Source organism: Schistocerca piceifrons, chromosome 7 (assembly GCF_021461385.2).
Source record: "Schistocerca piceifrons isolate TAMUIC-IGC-003096 chromosome 7, iqSchPice1.1, whole genome shotgun sequence".
NCBI lineage: Eukaryota > Metazoa > Arthropoda > Insecta > Orthoptera > Acrididae > Schistocerca > Schistocerca piceifrons.
In genome coordinates this window covers 80,943,975-80,956,809 of record NC_060144.1, presented here as the reverse complement: position 1 = coordinate 80,956,809, position 12,835 = coordinate 80,943,975, and the positions used below count along the sequence as shown (strand labels likewise).

Sequence of the window (12,835 nt, the reverse complement as noted above, 5' to 3'; positions counted from 1 at the left end):
AATTGAACAGAAAAGTAGCTGATGATGGGTGGAGTGAAGAACACATAAAATGTAGTTTGGCAACAGCAAAAAAAGCATTTCTGACTGGCAGTTTTGTAGGTAACTTACGTTACCCTTCTGGGCTCTTTTTTGTTCAAGGAGTCTGTGTTATGTTATAGTTCAAAAGGGGAGCTAACTCAGCTGCAAATTATGCATAGAATCTGACATAGTTTCCATTGTTCCTTCATCCTTGTGTGATTTTAGCTGTTTCTCAACACAATCAACTTTAAAAACAATATCACTCATCTTTGCAGTTATATGAAAAGTAAAGTGGATTACTATTGCTATATCTTCTTTAGTAAAGAAACATTTGTAAACAGAATTCAGCATTTCTGCTTTTTGCTTTGCTTCCCTGAATTTCAGTTACTGTGTCACCCTTGAGTGTCTGGAGTCTTGACTTTGGTGCCACTGACAGCCTTTACATACAACCAGTAATTCTTTGGATTCTAACACAGATTTTTCAAATAGAATCTGCTATGGTGGTCACTGAAGGCTTTACATCTTGGCCTCTTAACAGCAAAATGTATTTCATTCAGAATCTACATCTATCTCAATATTCCAGAATCCAGCTTAGGCGCAAGGCGGAGAGTAGTGTTACTTAAACATCGATAAATATCGATTAACCAATAGCGTCTGCACTATCACCACTATCGGTAGTCCGGCTTAACTATCAATAGTCGTATAATTTATTATGCAATTCTTCTTCAACTGACATGTGAAAAATTGTCAGATCCTATTACCTCCATAGTGTGTAGAGTGCAGAGGAAAAGTAGATTGCATGGTGGTATTTAGTTAATGTCAAATATTGTGGTGCCTCAGCCAGTATGTGCTGTTTATAAATGTATGTTGTTAATAGATTGGTCGGTGTGGGGGGAGGATGTGTGAGAGGGGATTTTCTTATTTGTCTTCCAGTCATGAAAAATCATGGTCGTGCACATTTCGTACTGATCAGATGCTTATGGTAAAAATTACGCACGTAAATAATGTGCATTCATGAATGAGACTTATACAGACAGTCATCGTCAAATGCATGAGCTTGTAACAAGGAATGCAAATGAAAATAACACTGTTTTAATACAATGTGGTTAGTAGAGGAAAAAATGTCATTTTAAAGATTTGTTAAGTGTTTGTGATTGTAGCGCATAATGCATTTTAAAATAAATTTTATCATTATCATTATTAATTAAACACACTATTGTAATCTTCTGTTGCTGAGTCCACATTGCACTTTTAAATGTTTTCAGTTGTAAATGTTAATGTATAAAGTGATTCGGAAACACAAAACAATGATGCAATGCTAGTGCCACTGCTTGACTTCTGCTTTTGTAGAAGCACAAATATCATTCATACATTGGTTACCTGTTTTGTGTTCAGTTAGTGGAGTTTGTGTCTTCAAGGATGCACCAGTTCCCGCAAAATTGAATATAGTAAAAGCAAACTTATCGAGTGTCATATTTTTTATTTTGATGATAGCTGGACATAATCATTAAATTGTACAGTTGTATCTACATGCTCTCTGCTTTCACAGTACTGCAATGCATATTCACAAGTCATTCAGGTGAAATGTGAATGTTTCGGTGGATGTGAGACAAAACTATCATCTTGCCAAGACTTACTGGTGACTGTCCAGGAATGTTTTTATAAAAGCTCCTAATCCTGTAGATATTTCTTAAGCTCTTGCATATTAATGATGAAACCTCTTGTTTGAAACTTGTGAAGTGGATGAATTAGCTCACCAATATTTTTATTTTATTTTTTATTTTTTCAAGTTTACAGGATTCTGAGACCTGAATAATAATTTTTCGACCATTATGAGGAAGAATTCTGCCCCTAAAGCTTCTAGCTCTTTGGGGTTTTGTAGGAGGTGACCTCAATGTGTCAACAATGGTTTCTCCAGTATTTATTTCGTTTTTTAAATGTGACACAACCACCCATTATTCTTCATCATGCAACTCTCATTCCACAACTGTTGAATCGCTGTCATCAGCAGCAGTGAGACAAAGATCACAGTCACCATAACTCATTTTAGAGACCACTTAAAGAAAGCATGGTGCAAAACTAGAGAATCGTGGTGAGGGATCAACTAGTGAGCTAGATCAAGTACAAGAGGTGCAACTAAAAAAAAATCAAGAAGCTCTATAAAACATTATTTTAACAGAAGTCAATTGTACGATGCCATTTCAAAAGTAAAGAGAGAACTTGAGTCTCTTTATGTACAACTGATCACTATTGATATGCTGCCATACAGAACTTCTGACCAACAAGGTTTGAAAAATTTTGTTCATGCCTTAAATAGCAGATATGAGTTGCCAGGTAAAACCACACTTAAATTTTTGCTGATCACAAAATTATATGAGGAGATAAAAAATAAACACATGAAGGCATACTGGCATTGACTTACCACTTTATAATGACTGAAAAATTAGTTTTACCCATACTAAAAGTGACAAAAATTGCATGTCATCACAATGCAAAATCAATGGAACATGTAAGTAACAATAAAAAAAAGTTTCCTTCTTTAACTTGCCAATGTCATGCTGAGCTTCAGTTCATTCTTGTGATCAGTACATGTTGGTCAGCATACATTGTAAAGTTGTTCTTAGAAGTTTCACCTCACCCACCCCCACCCCTTTTGTCGATTGAAAGCTAAAGACATCATGTTCTGTTTACAGACACTGCCATCCTTAACAAATCATTGAATAATTGCATTTCAACAGGCTAAATTTATTTTCTTATTCATTACTATAAATAAGTAACACATTTGAACATGGATGTCTCTGTACTGTGCTTTCTCAAAACAATTTTACTGCCACTCACCATTTATAGAGGACCGCCTGACATTTACACTTGAGAGGTGCATTTTAAGTTTGTATAATAACAGAGTAACAACTGAGAAATGAATATGAACTCCACCACCATCTGAACCAAAATTAATACAGCGGCACAAAATCAGCTGGTCATGGCATTACTTTTACTGTGTTGCTGTCTTCTGGGTATATAAAGAACGTGCTGTGGTGTGCAATTTATACGGAAGGGCTTTCATTGTGTTAGCAAATCAGAACAGAATTAAAACTTCTGGTGCTTACTAAATGGTGTCAGTATTAATGCATATCTTTTGCCAAAAAAGTCTAATCATAGCAGGTTGTTAATATACGAGGGGCATTTGAAAAGTCTGTGCAAAGTCAGAGAGATGGCACCACCGGCACATATCAAGGTCATGTTTATTTGGTAGCATCTTTGGAAAGAATGCACACCAAGTTTCAGCCATATTGGTCTATTTCTTTGTGTTTAGCATTCGTGTGAATCAAGGAAGTCGAGTGATTGTCAAAAAATGGACGAAAAAGAATTTCATGTGGTGACTAAACATTACTTTATGAAAGGCAAAACGCCTCAGGAGACTAAAGAGAAGCTTGATAAACATTACAGTTTATAAGTGGTTTCAAAATTTTTGGAGTGGGCATATGGGCACAAGTGATGCTGAAGCTTTTGGATGCCCTGTGGAGGTTACGACTCCAGAAATCATTGATAAAATCCATGATATGATGACAGAAGAGTTAAGGTGCATGAGATTTGCTAGTGCTGTGGGCATCTTGAATGAATGGGTACATAATATTTTGCATAAACATTTGGACATGAGAAAGCTATCCACAAGATGGGTTACGCGATTACTCACGCTTTACCAAAAACGGAATCGTGTGAAGTGTTGCAAGGATGGTTTGCAGCCGTTCAGGAAGAATCCATAGGACTTTAAGTGTCATTTCATCACTGTGGATGAAACATGGATACATGACTATACTCCTGAGACCAAACAACAATCTAAACAATGGGTTACCAAGGGAGAATCTGCACCAAAAATGGCGAAGACCATTCCTTCGGCTGGAAAGGTTATGGTGACTGTCTTTTGGGATTTGCAAGGGACAATCCTCATCAACTATCTGGAAAAGGGTAAAAATATTACAGGTACATATTATTCATTGTTATTTGACTATTTGAAAACCAAGCTGCAAGAAAACGCCGGCAATTGGACCACAAAAAAGTCCTTTTCTGACACGACAATGCGCCAGCACTCACCTCAGCAGTTGCGGTCACAAAATTATTGGAAATAGGACTCCAACTCGTTTCACATCCCCCCCTGTTCTCCAGACTTGGCTCCCTTGGACTACTGTTTGTTCCCCTAATTTGAAGAAATGGCTGGCAGGACAAAGATTTTATTCAAACAGGGAGGTGATTGCAGCAACTGATAGCTATTTTGCAGACTTGGACAATTGCTATTATTCGGAAGGGGTCAACAAATTAGAACAGCATTGGACAAATTGTATAAGTCTAATAGCAGAGTATGCCAAGAAATAAAAAAGGTTTACCCCAAACACGTAAGTAGTTTTTATTTTTGCACGGTCTTTTCAAGCACCCCTTGTAGACCATATTAACTGAATTGGAATTTTTCAATGGTAATGGAAAACTCTCAGCTATTGTGTAATTTAAGCTGCTGTTTATGAACTTGCAGCATACTGCAGATGAAATATAGGTCCACAACTTGACTTTTTATCAAGAAATAAAAAAATAGATACTTCTCAATGTAACTTATGATGGAGCTACAATCATTTATTTCTATTTTAAGCCACTGTATTGCAATTATAGTAAAGCCTATGAAATGCTATCTATCATGTTCTGTCAAGTCGAACTTTGAGTGGCCCAGTTATATATTATAGGAATACATCAGTATGATGGGTGAAGGTGCCATCAATGCTGTCTCTCCCCACACATTTCCATTCTCTTCATCACTACTGTGCTCTTTATACCGCTTCCCTCGGTGCATGGCAAAACTCCCAAGAAAACTTCTACAAGCTACACACTTTATATTGACTGCACTAAGATCACAAGTGCTGCTGACCTCAGCTATGTGGCAGCTGTACCCTACAGCAGAGCAAGGTTCTATTATTTTGTATTCAGTGTCAACTCAACTGAGAAACACTGCTGGTCTCTTCAGTGCACTTTCGCTATACCTTTTTATCCTCTGTGCAGTTTATACCACATTTCTTGCAGTTCATCAGCAAGCGTGCATACATAAGGTGACAGCACTGCAGGGCAGACCAGTAAACGACTCCCCTCTTACATTGCTATTCCTCGTGATGACCTTCTCCCCCTTCTTCTTCTCCATTTTCTTTTAATGTTGAAGTTCAACTTTATAAACTACATCATACATCATCACATATTGCAACACTATTTTCTGATGCCATTATGTTATCTGCAGGAGGCTATACATGCATTCCAGGATATTGAATTTCATGATATTTCAGTAAAAGTCCATAGACATTGAAGGCTACCCAATAGTATCATACTGCATGAAAATGTCTGTGGATCACCATACTAATCACTGCATTATTTAATGAACATACAACCACTGATGTATTCTGAATTAAAGTCAACCCCCCCCCCCCCCCCCCCCCCCAAAAAAAAAAGAAGTTTGTTGCCAGTACATCCATGCCTCGACATGCAGGCGAACGTGAAATTCTTGCATGTTTTTCAGTGTATCATATTGGATTAACAGTTGGTACATTGAAATGGTTAGATGAGGTCTTCCTATGAATCATAAATGATATTTGCTGTTATGAAATGTGGATATTTTCAACAAGAGCCTCCACATGAATTCAACTGTTGTGGCAAAGTCCTACTTTTTCTTTAATATAACTCTGCTTCTGTGATTACAGCAAACAATAATGACCATCCATTGTTTGGTTGTTCAATCATTATTTCAATTCAGCTGTTGTCACTTCATCCCTGAGATTTTATATACTTAGCATTTAATGAAATGTATTTGCACTCGATTTAATCAATGGGCTATGAAACATAGGTTTAGATATTTGATACTGGATACTTATTTGTGAAATGATAATGTGCTTATGGGATTTACAGGTATGCAAAAGATGCTGATAAATACACAGAAACAGAACATGAAGATGATCACTTTCATATCAAAGACATTGTGAAACAAATTATGAACACTGAAAAGTTGAAAAAGCCAACAAAATTGTCTACATTTATTGTGACATCTGAAATTATTCTATACAGTAAGTCAAACTATATATGCCACATGAATGAATGAAATTAGGAGAGCTTTACTATTACTGAAGTGTTTTATTATTTTCTTATTACAGTTGTTTTGTGTGTACTAGTATCACAACTTGTTATTCAGGCAAGATCATCTATTGGAGCAGCTGATCCACTAGCAATAACTGGTCTAGTAATCCTGTTATTTTGTATGATATGCATAATGGTTTCCATTGGAATTCAGCCTACTTCACAGGCTACAGTAACCTACAAGGTAAAAATAAGTTCATTAGATGCAAAATATTCAGACTAGACATACATGTACAAATCACATCCATAGGTTTCAGCACAAAATGAAGATTAAGGCTTTGAAAAATAGCTACCAATGTAGTAGTAAAATGTTACAATATTGTAACTCTACATGTTGAGATGCAAGGAAGCACAATTCTGGCTATTATTTATCTTCAGGAGGTGAACTTCCGAGTACCACCAATAGAAAAATGTAGAAAAAACTTTTCTTAGCTTACAGAACAGATGAGTCTCTATAAATATGGTATCTCAGTGAGCTTCTCCTTCTTTCCAACTTTATCTATCATATTTATCATTCCTCCACAAGATAGGAACACAACTTCTGAAAGCCTGGAAAAGTATTTTCTACTTTCAAGTGTTTCTATTAGCAGGACTTGGAACTTTTGACTCATATACTGGTAAGTAACAGCCAGCCATTTTGTTTCCTTGAAGTGTGCAAATTGTTTTTTTTTTCTTTTTGGTGCAATTAACTCTCTGTGTTGCATTACCTTTTACTGCCAATCATGGGATTATATGACAGTATCCAAGGTGAAGCTCAAACCCTTACTGTGTTGCATATTGATGTACTCACAAGCAGTCAGTGGCACGATAGCTGTAGTGCAAGAGATAGTATTACATTTGTGTATTTGCATGTATCTGTAACTTGTGCATCAACAAGGTGCAGGTGAGTGGTTGCCCCCTCTCAGTTTTGTTTATTAAAGCGTCATACATACAGACGATGTTTGAAGTGACTTTCTCATTTCTCTGGCACATGCACAGTTTACTCTTCCTACTTACTGTCATTCACCTTTTCATTTCATATAGTGAATGAACCATTTAAAAGTGACTGACTCTGGGACTTTAGCTACAATTTTAGTACTTAAGTTTGCCTGCTCCATTAGGTTTTGTTTTAAGAGATGATGAATAGTTGTTTCCGTTTAAAATCTAATCAAAAACCATGCTGCATGGAGATGTGTTATTCCTTAAGAAAAAAGTAGATCTACAATCTTTTATTTGCTATTTGGATAATAAAAATTTTTGGTTCCAGGTTCCATTTGTACCCTTATTTCCAGCTATTGGTATCCTCATTAATATATTTTTGATGATGATGCTGGATGGAGTGACATGGATAAAATGTGGAGCATGGACCCTTAAAGGTGAGCTATAGAAAAGAGTAGACTCAAGTAGCTGTATCACAGACACAGCTTATGTTTACACATTTTTTATTTAAGAATAGACATACAAAACCACTGAATAAACAAACATTTCCCAGATCTCTTATACCCCTTCAATGTTCCAAACACAGTTTAATGTTATGGCCCCTATAAAACGAATTTTTCAAATTAAACATGTTTTGTTGCTGTCATGACTTTTCCAATCAGTAGTATGAGTTTGAAAATATATGAACTTCAAAATCTTAAATATGGCAAGACATTACATGAGCAGCAAACAAATGATTCGCTGCAAATAGTTTTACTTTTAGTTTTTGCAGTAGGTTATCTAATGTAATCCAGATATGCTAGTTTATAAGACCTAAAAATTAATGCTTATGGACAAATGTTATCATCAAGAAACCAAAACAACATACAAGAGCTGTCTCTTCAAGAATACATCAGCAACACCATGGTGTATTAATAAACAAAACACAGATAAAACCAGAGTGATGAAGGTGAGTGAGTCCCCAGAAAACAGCTATAAAGGAAAAAATATCACATTCGGTTAATTGGTAAGCTGATTCTATGATTAAGTATGCAGAGTCTTAGCAAATAGTACACCTACTTATAAGAATGGAAATAAATTTGAAGACAATATTATAGAAATGGCAGGGCAATTAAATGAAGATGAGATGGGAGGTATACTGCAAGAAGGATTTGAGAGAGCACTCAAAGACCAAAGCCGAAATAAGGAACCTGAAGTAGATTACACTTCCTCAGACCGTTCTAACTATTACAACAGGAGTGCAAGATTACTGAGACAGGCACAATACCCTCAGACCTATAGAAGAATATAGTAATTCCAATTCCAACAGAAAAGGCAGGTGCTATCAGGTGTGAATATTACCAGTCTTGTCAGTTCAATAAGCTGTGGTTACAAAATAGTAACACAAATTATTTACAGAATTGAAAAATGGTAGAGTTTTGGTTTCAAAGAAATGTTGATCTATCGATGCCTAGAAAGCTTTTGATGACAATAAAACATTAAATACACAGTAAACAATTATTTCATAAGGATACAGCACTTGAAACAAACAAAAAAAAGTTTAATATTTACAACAATAATGTACACTTCACTTTAAACTGGTAATAAGTGAAAATAGGTGTCAAACTTCTGCACAAGTGTGGTGCTGATACAATGGTGATTATTAGATACAGAAATGACAAAACACATTGTTGCTATGTTAATATATTAAAATACATTCACAGATTATGCTACATATACATACATGTGTATTGACATCTTGGGTTGTCGGGTGTTCTGCCGGATATCAGCATCGTACTTGCACGATATTTCGGTCACGTAGCTCATAACCTTCATCAGGTGCGACCTGAGACTGCTCCTCGAGTGGACTTGGTCCAGTATTTATGCCTATGGCCTTTCCCCTCCACCAACGGCTGCAGGCGCTTCCTCTGTGGTCCGCGCCCATTCCCTGCGACCTACTGAAGCATTGCTGCTCCGTTTTCCGTCCGCTGCGGTTCTAGGTGTTCCCTCTGCGGTCCGCGCCTACCAAACCCGCTCCTGGGGGTTTCATCTACGGTCTGGGGTACCAAGCGTTCCCCCTGCGGTCTGCGCCCGCTCACCACAGCCTGTTGGAGTGTTGCCGCTCCGTTTTTCGTCTGCTGCGGCTCTGGATGTTCCCTCTGCGGTCCGCGCCCACCAGTCCCACTTCTGGGTGTTCCATCTTCAGTCTGGTGCGCCTGGCAGTCCGTCAGGGGCTCGTTTTCCATCTCCATGTCTCTGGTTCTTCTGTTTGTGTAGTGTTGCAGCTGGCCCCGTTGCTCCTTTAACAATTCCAGAGCCGGACCCCGGGCTCTGCTTAGCTGGTACCCTGTGTCACGGTTCATAAGATCATCAGCCATTTTAATTTCTATCAATTCTCTTATAACACTGTCCCAAAATCTGGGTGTTTGTGCTAGAATCTTGGTATCCTCATACTTCATGGCATGATCTAGTTCTAGACAGTGTTCAGCAATGGCTGACTTAGTCACTTGTCTTAATCTAGTGTGCCTCTGATGTTCTTTGCACCTGATCTCCGCAGTTCTTGTCGTCTGGCCAATGTAGGACATGCCACATTGACAAGGTATATTGTAAATCCCTGGTTTTCGTAACCCCGGTCGTCTTTGACACTCCCCAGCAGTCCCCCAATCTTGTTGGATGGACAGAAAACACACTTGATAGTGTGTTTATGGAGGATCCTACTGATTCTGGCAGAAATAGAGCCAGCATAGGGCAGATATGCCACCTTCTTTGTTTCATCTTTGTCTTCTTCAGGAACCTGTGGTATCGTGGCTGGTTGGAGTGCCATCTCAATTTGTCTGTCCGTGTATCCATTCTTGGAGAAAACTGTTTTGAGACATTCTATCTCTATAGGTAGATTCTCTTGGTCTGACTGGGCACGTGCTCTGTGGACCAAAGTCTTCAGAACCCCATTCTTCTGTGCAGGGTGGTGGACAGGCTCAATGAGTTTCTTGAACATCTTAACTCATGCCACCCTAATATCAAGTTCACCATGGAACTGGAGAAGAATGGCCAGCTGCCATTTCTGGATATACTAGTCCAGAGGAAAGCAGATGGATCAATTGGCCACAGTGTGTACCAAAAACCAACACACACTGATTTATATCTGGAGGCCAGCAGCTGTTACATATGTGACGGGTGTATCTTCCCACCAGAGGCCTTAATAAGGACGCTAAATGTTTGGCACAATCATAAGCTGGAGAGCCACCATCTCAGAATCCTGGAAAAACTCACGTAGTGCAGCCCTCTCTGCCACTGATATGTTACTCCTTTGTGGGTGAGCCTTCATAACTGCTCGGCAAGTTTCATATCTTACCTCTTCTGCTGATTCGACAGAAAGAGGACGAACAGCTTCTTCAATGGCACTGATGAAAGCCGGTATTGCTAAAACCTTTGGTGTGGGTGCAAATTTAAGTCCTTCACTTAAAACCATCATCATAGCATTATCCAAATCATTATCCATCATATTAATAATGGAGCATCGAATAAGAGTTTCTTGCTGTGAATACAAGCCGACTAAACTTTTCCACCTGTCTCAACGTGGCTACTGTATTGACACTGAGCACTGTATCGTGTATGATCATGTCAAAATTTTATCCCTGATTTCATATTTCTGGGACTCAGTAGTGAAAGAAGCAATTGAAATTTGATTGATAGAGATAGCGGCTTCAGGTGCCTTGAGATGGTTTACAATTACTAGTCTAGTTCACTGACTCTGTCTCTAATGCACTCGAGGTGACATTAAATCCAATCTTCCTTCTTTCCTGTTCACTGACACTGCTGAGTATTTCCAAAGCTCTCAGCTTTATCTTTACACTGAAGTCTGCAGAATGCGCACATGTGCCTTTGTGTGTGTGTGTGTGTGTGTGTGTGTGTGTGTGAGTAAATTACTTTTTTCATTTGTTCAAGGTGCGCATCTTGCTCTTTCTTTTTAGGATTAGTGATCTACATTGTGTTTGGGTTTTGCTGCCATTATAAAAAATGGAAGAGTACTTCAAACACTTCACCAAGAACGAGTCGGAATAGTGTGGTGGTACAGAAGACATAAAGTAGATGGTGACTGCCATCACCATTATGACTGGCTAAGAAACATTTCAAACTTAGCATTATAATGTCAAAGATGCACTGACCACATACTCTCAGTATTTATTTATTAGCATATGTTATTTTTTTCTGTTCATATTAAGCTAATGTATTTATTTTCTTCTTGTATCATTGTAATTCAAATATGCCATAATGATCATCTATGTGTTCTAAGGCAATTAAATTGTGTTACATTTGCAAATAAATGCTTTTCTTTTCGATGAACATAGCATCCTAGGAAGAACAACTTTTGATAAAATTTGTCTACATTATCATCAAAAACAAAAAAGTGAACTAAAGAGTTGACAGGGGTGAAAGATGACAATACAGAATAATGAAGTCAACTGCCCACTGAGGAACCAAAAATGCCAATCTTAGAAGTCAGCTATGGTTGTCGTATTGCAAGTAAGCTGAGATCATAACAAGTACAAACACACTGATACACTGGCCACACAGGTGTGAGAGAGTAATAGTTGTATGAATGAGTGAGGGTTCTGCTTCTGAAGAAGGACTCCGTCAGAAAGCTTAAAATATTTCTAATGTTTCTTTTCATCATGCCTGTCTGCATGTCAGTACCTCCTCTATGTGGTGAGTAGCTATCAATGCTTTCTTTGCTGTTGTCACGTTTTGAGAATCTTTTTACCTGGATGACTAAGTTACAAAATATGAGAAGTCCCACTGAAGTGAAAGTAGTAAAAAATTATAGTGCTTTTACACTTCTTTGCAGCTCAGACAATTTAGTAAAATGAGACACAAATGTTTTATCACTGTTTAAAATGCCATTCTACAAAACATTTTTCTTAAGGCAAATAATGTAGCTTACTGTCATACATCGCTTTATAGTGACTGATTTTTCTTTGATCTTTAGCTTTCATTTTGTGTTCATGCCCAAGTTGAAAACCACCCTGAACATGTCAGTTTAAGTTAATTTTCTTTTAACTAAATGTGTAAAGACAAGCTGTGTTTAATATCTTTCATTAGTTGTAAAGGGCAAGCATACCTGGCTGTAAGTGTCCTGTGTGCGGTCTCCTTTACAGATAAACCACACTTTTCTAGAATTCTCCCAATACACCGAAGTTGACAATTCGCCTTTCCTAACACAATCCTCATATTCTTGTTCCATTTAATATCACTTTGCAATGTTACACCCAGAGATTTAAACAATATGACTGTGTCAAACAGGACACTGCTAATGCTGCATCCAAACATTATGGGTTTGTGTTTCCTACTCATCTTCATTAGCTTCCATTTTTCTACATTTAGAGTTAGCTGCCATTCATCACAACAATTAGAAATTTTGTCTTAAGTCATCCTGTATTTTCGTACCATCACTCAACTTTGACACCTTACTGTACACCATAGCACCATCAGCAAACAACCAAAGATTGCTGCCCACCCTGCCTGCCAAATCATTTATGTATCTGAAGAATAATAGCAGTCCTATCACAGTTTCCTGGGGCACTACTGACAATACCCTTATCTTTTTTTGTTTTATTTAAGGGTTCAAAAATAACTGAAGTCATAAGCACCCATGTCACAACTTTAGAACACTAACACGAGAAAGAAGTTAAAAGTGACTATGCATTAAATCCAATTGATAGAAGGAAAAAGAATTAAGAACAAGGGAGATAGGTCCACAATA

The 12,835-nt window shown here is 37.7% G+C and overlaps 1 protein-coding gene across 1 annotated transcript in view; it reads left to right on the top strand.

The window, feature by feature from the left end:
* Window positions 1-11,167, top strand: part of LOC124805446 (cationic amino acid transporter 3-like) — a 142,121-nt gene extending 130,954 nt beyond the window's left edge. Inside the window, exons 11-14 of the mRNA XM_047266008.1 lie at window positions 5,953-6,107; window positions 6,195-6,361; window positions 7,424-7,532; window positions 11,046-11,167. Of these exons, the coding sequence (XP_047121964.1) occupies window positions 5,953-6,107; window positions 6,195-6,361; window positions 7,424-7,532; window positions 11,046-11,158 (544 nt within the window). The 3' untranslated portion in view covers window positions 11,159-11,167. The remainder of the gene's footprint in view (window positions 1-5,952; window positions 6,108-6,194; window positions 6,362-7,423; window positions 7,533-11,045) is intronic.
* The last annotated feature ends 1,668 nt before the right edge of the window (window positions 11,168-12,835 follow it).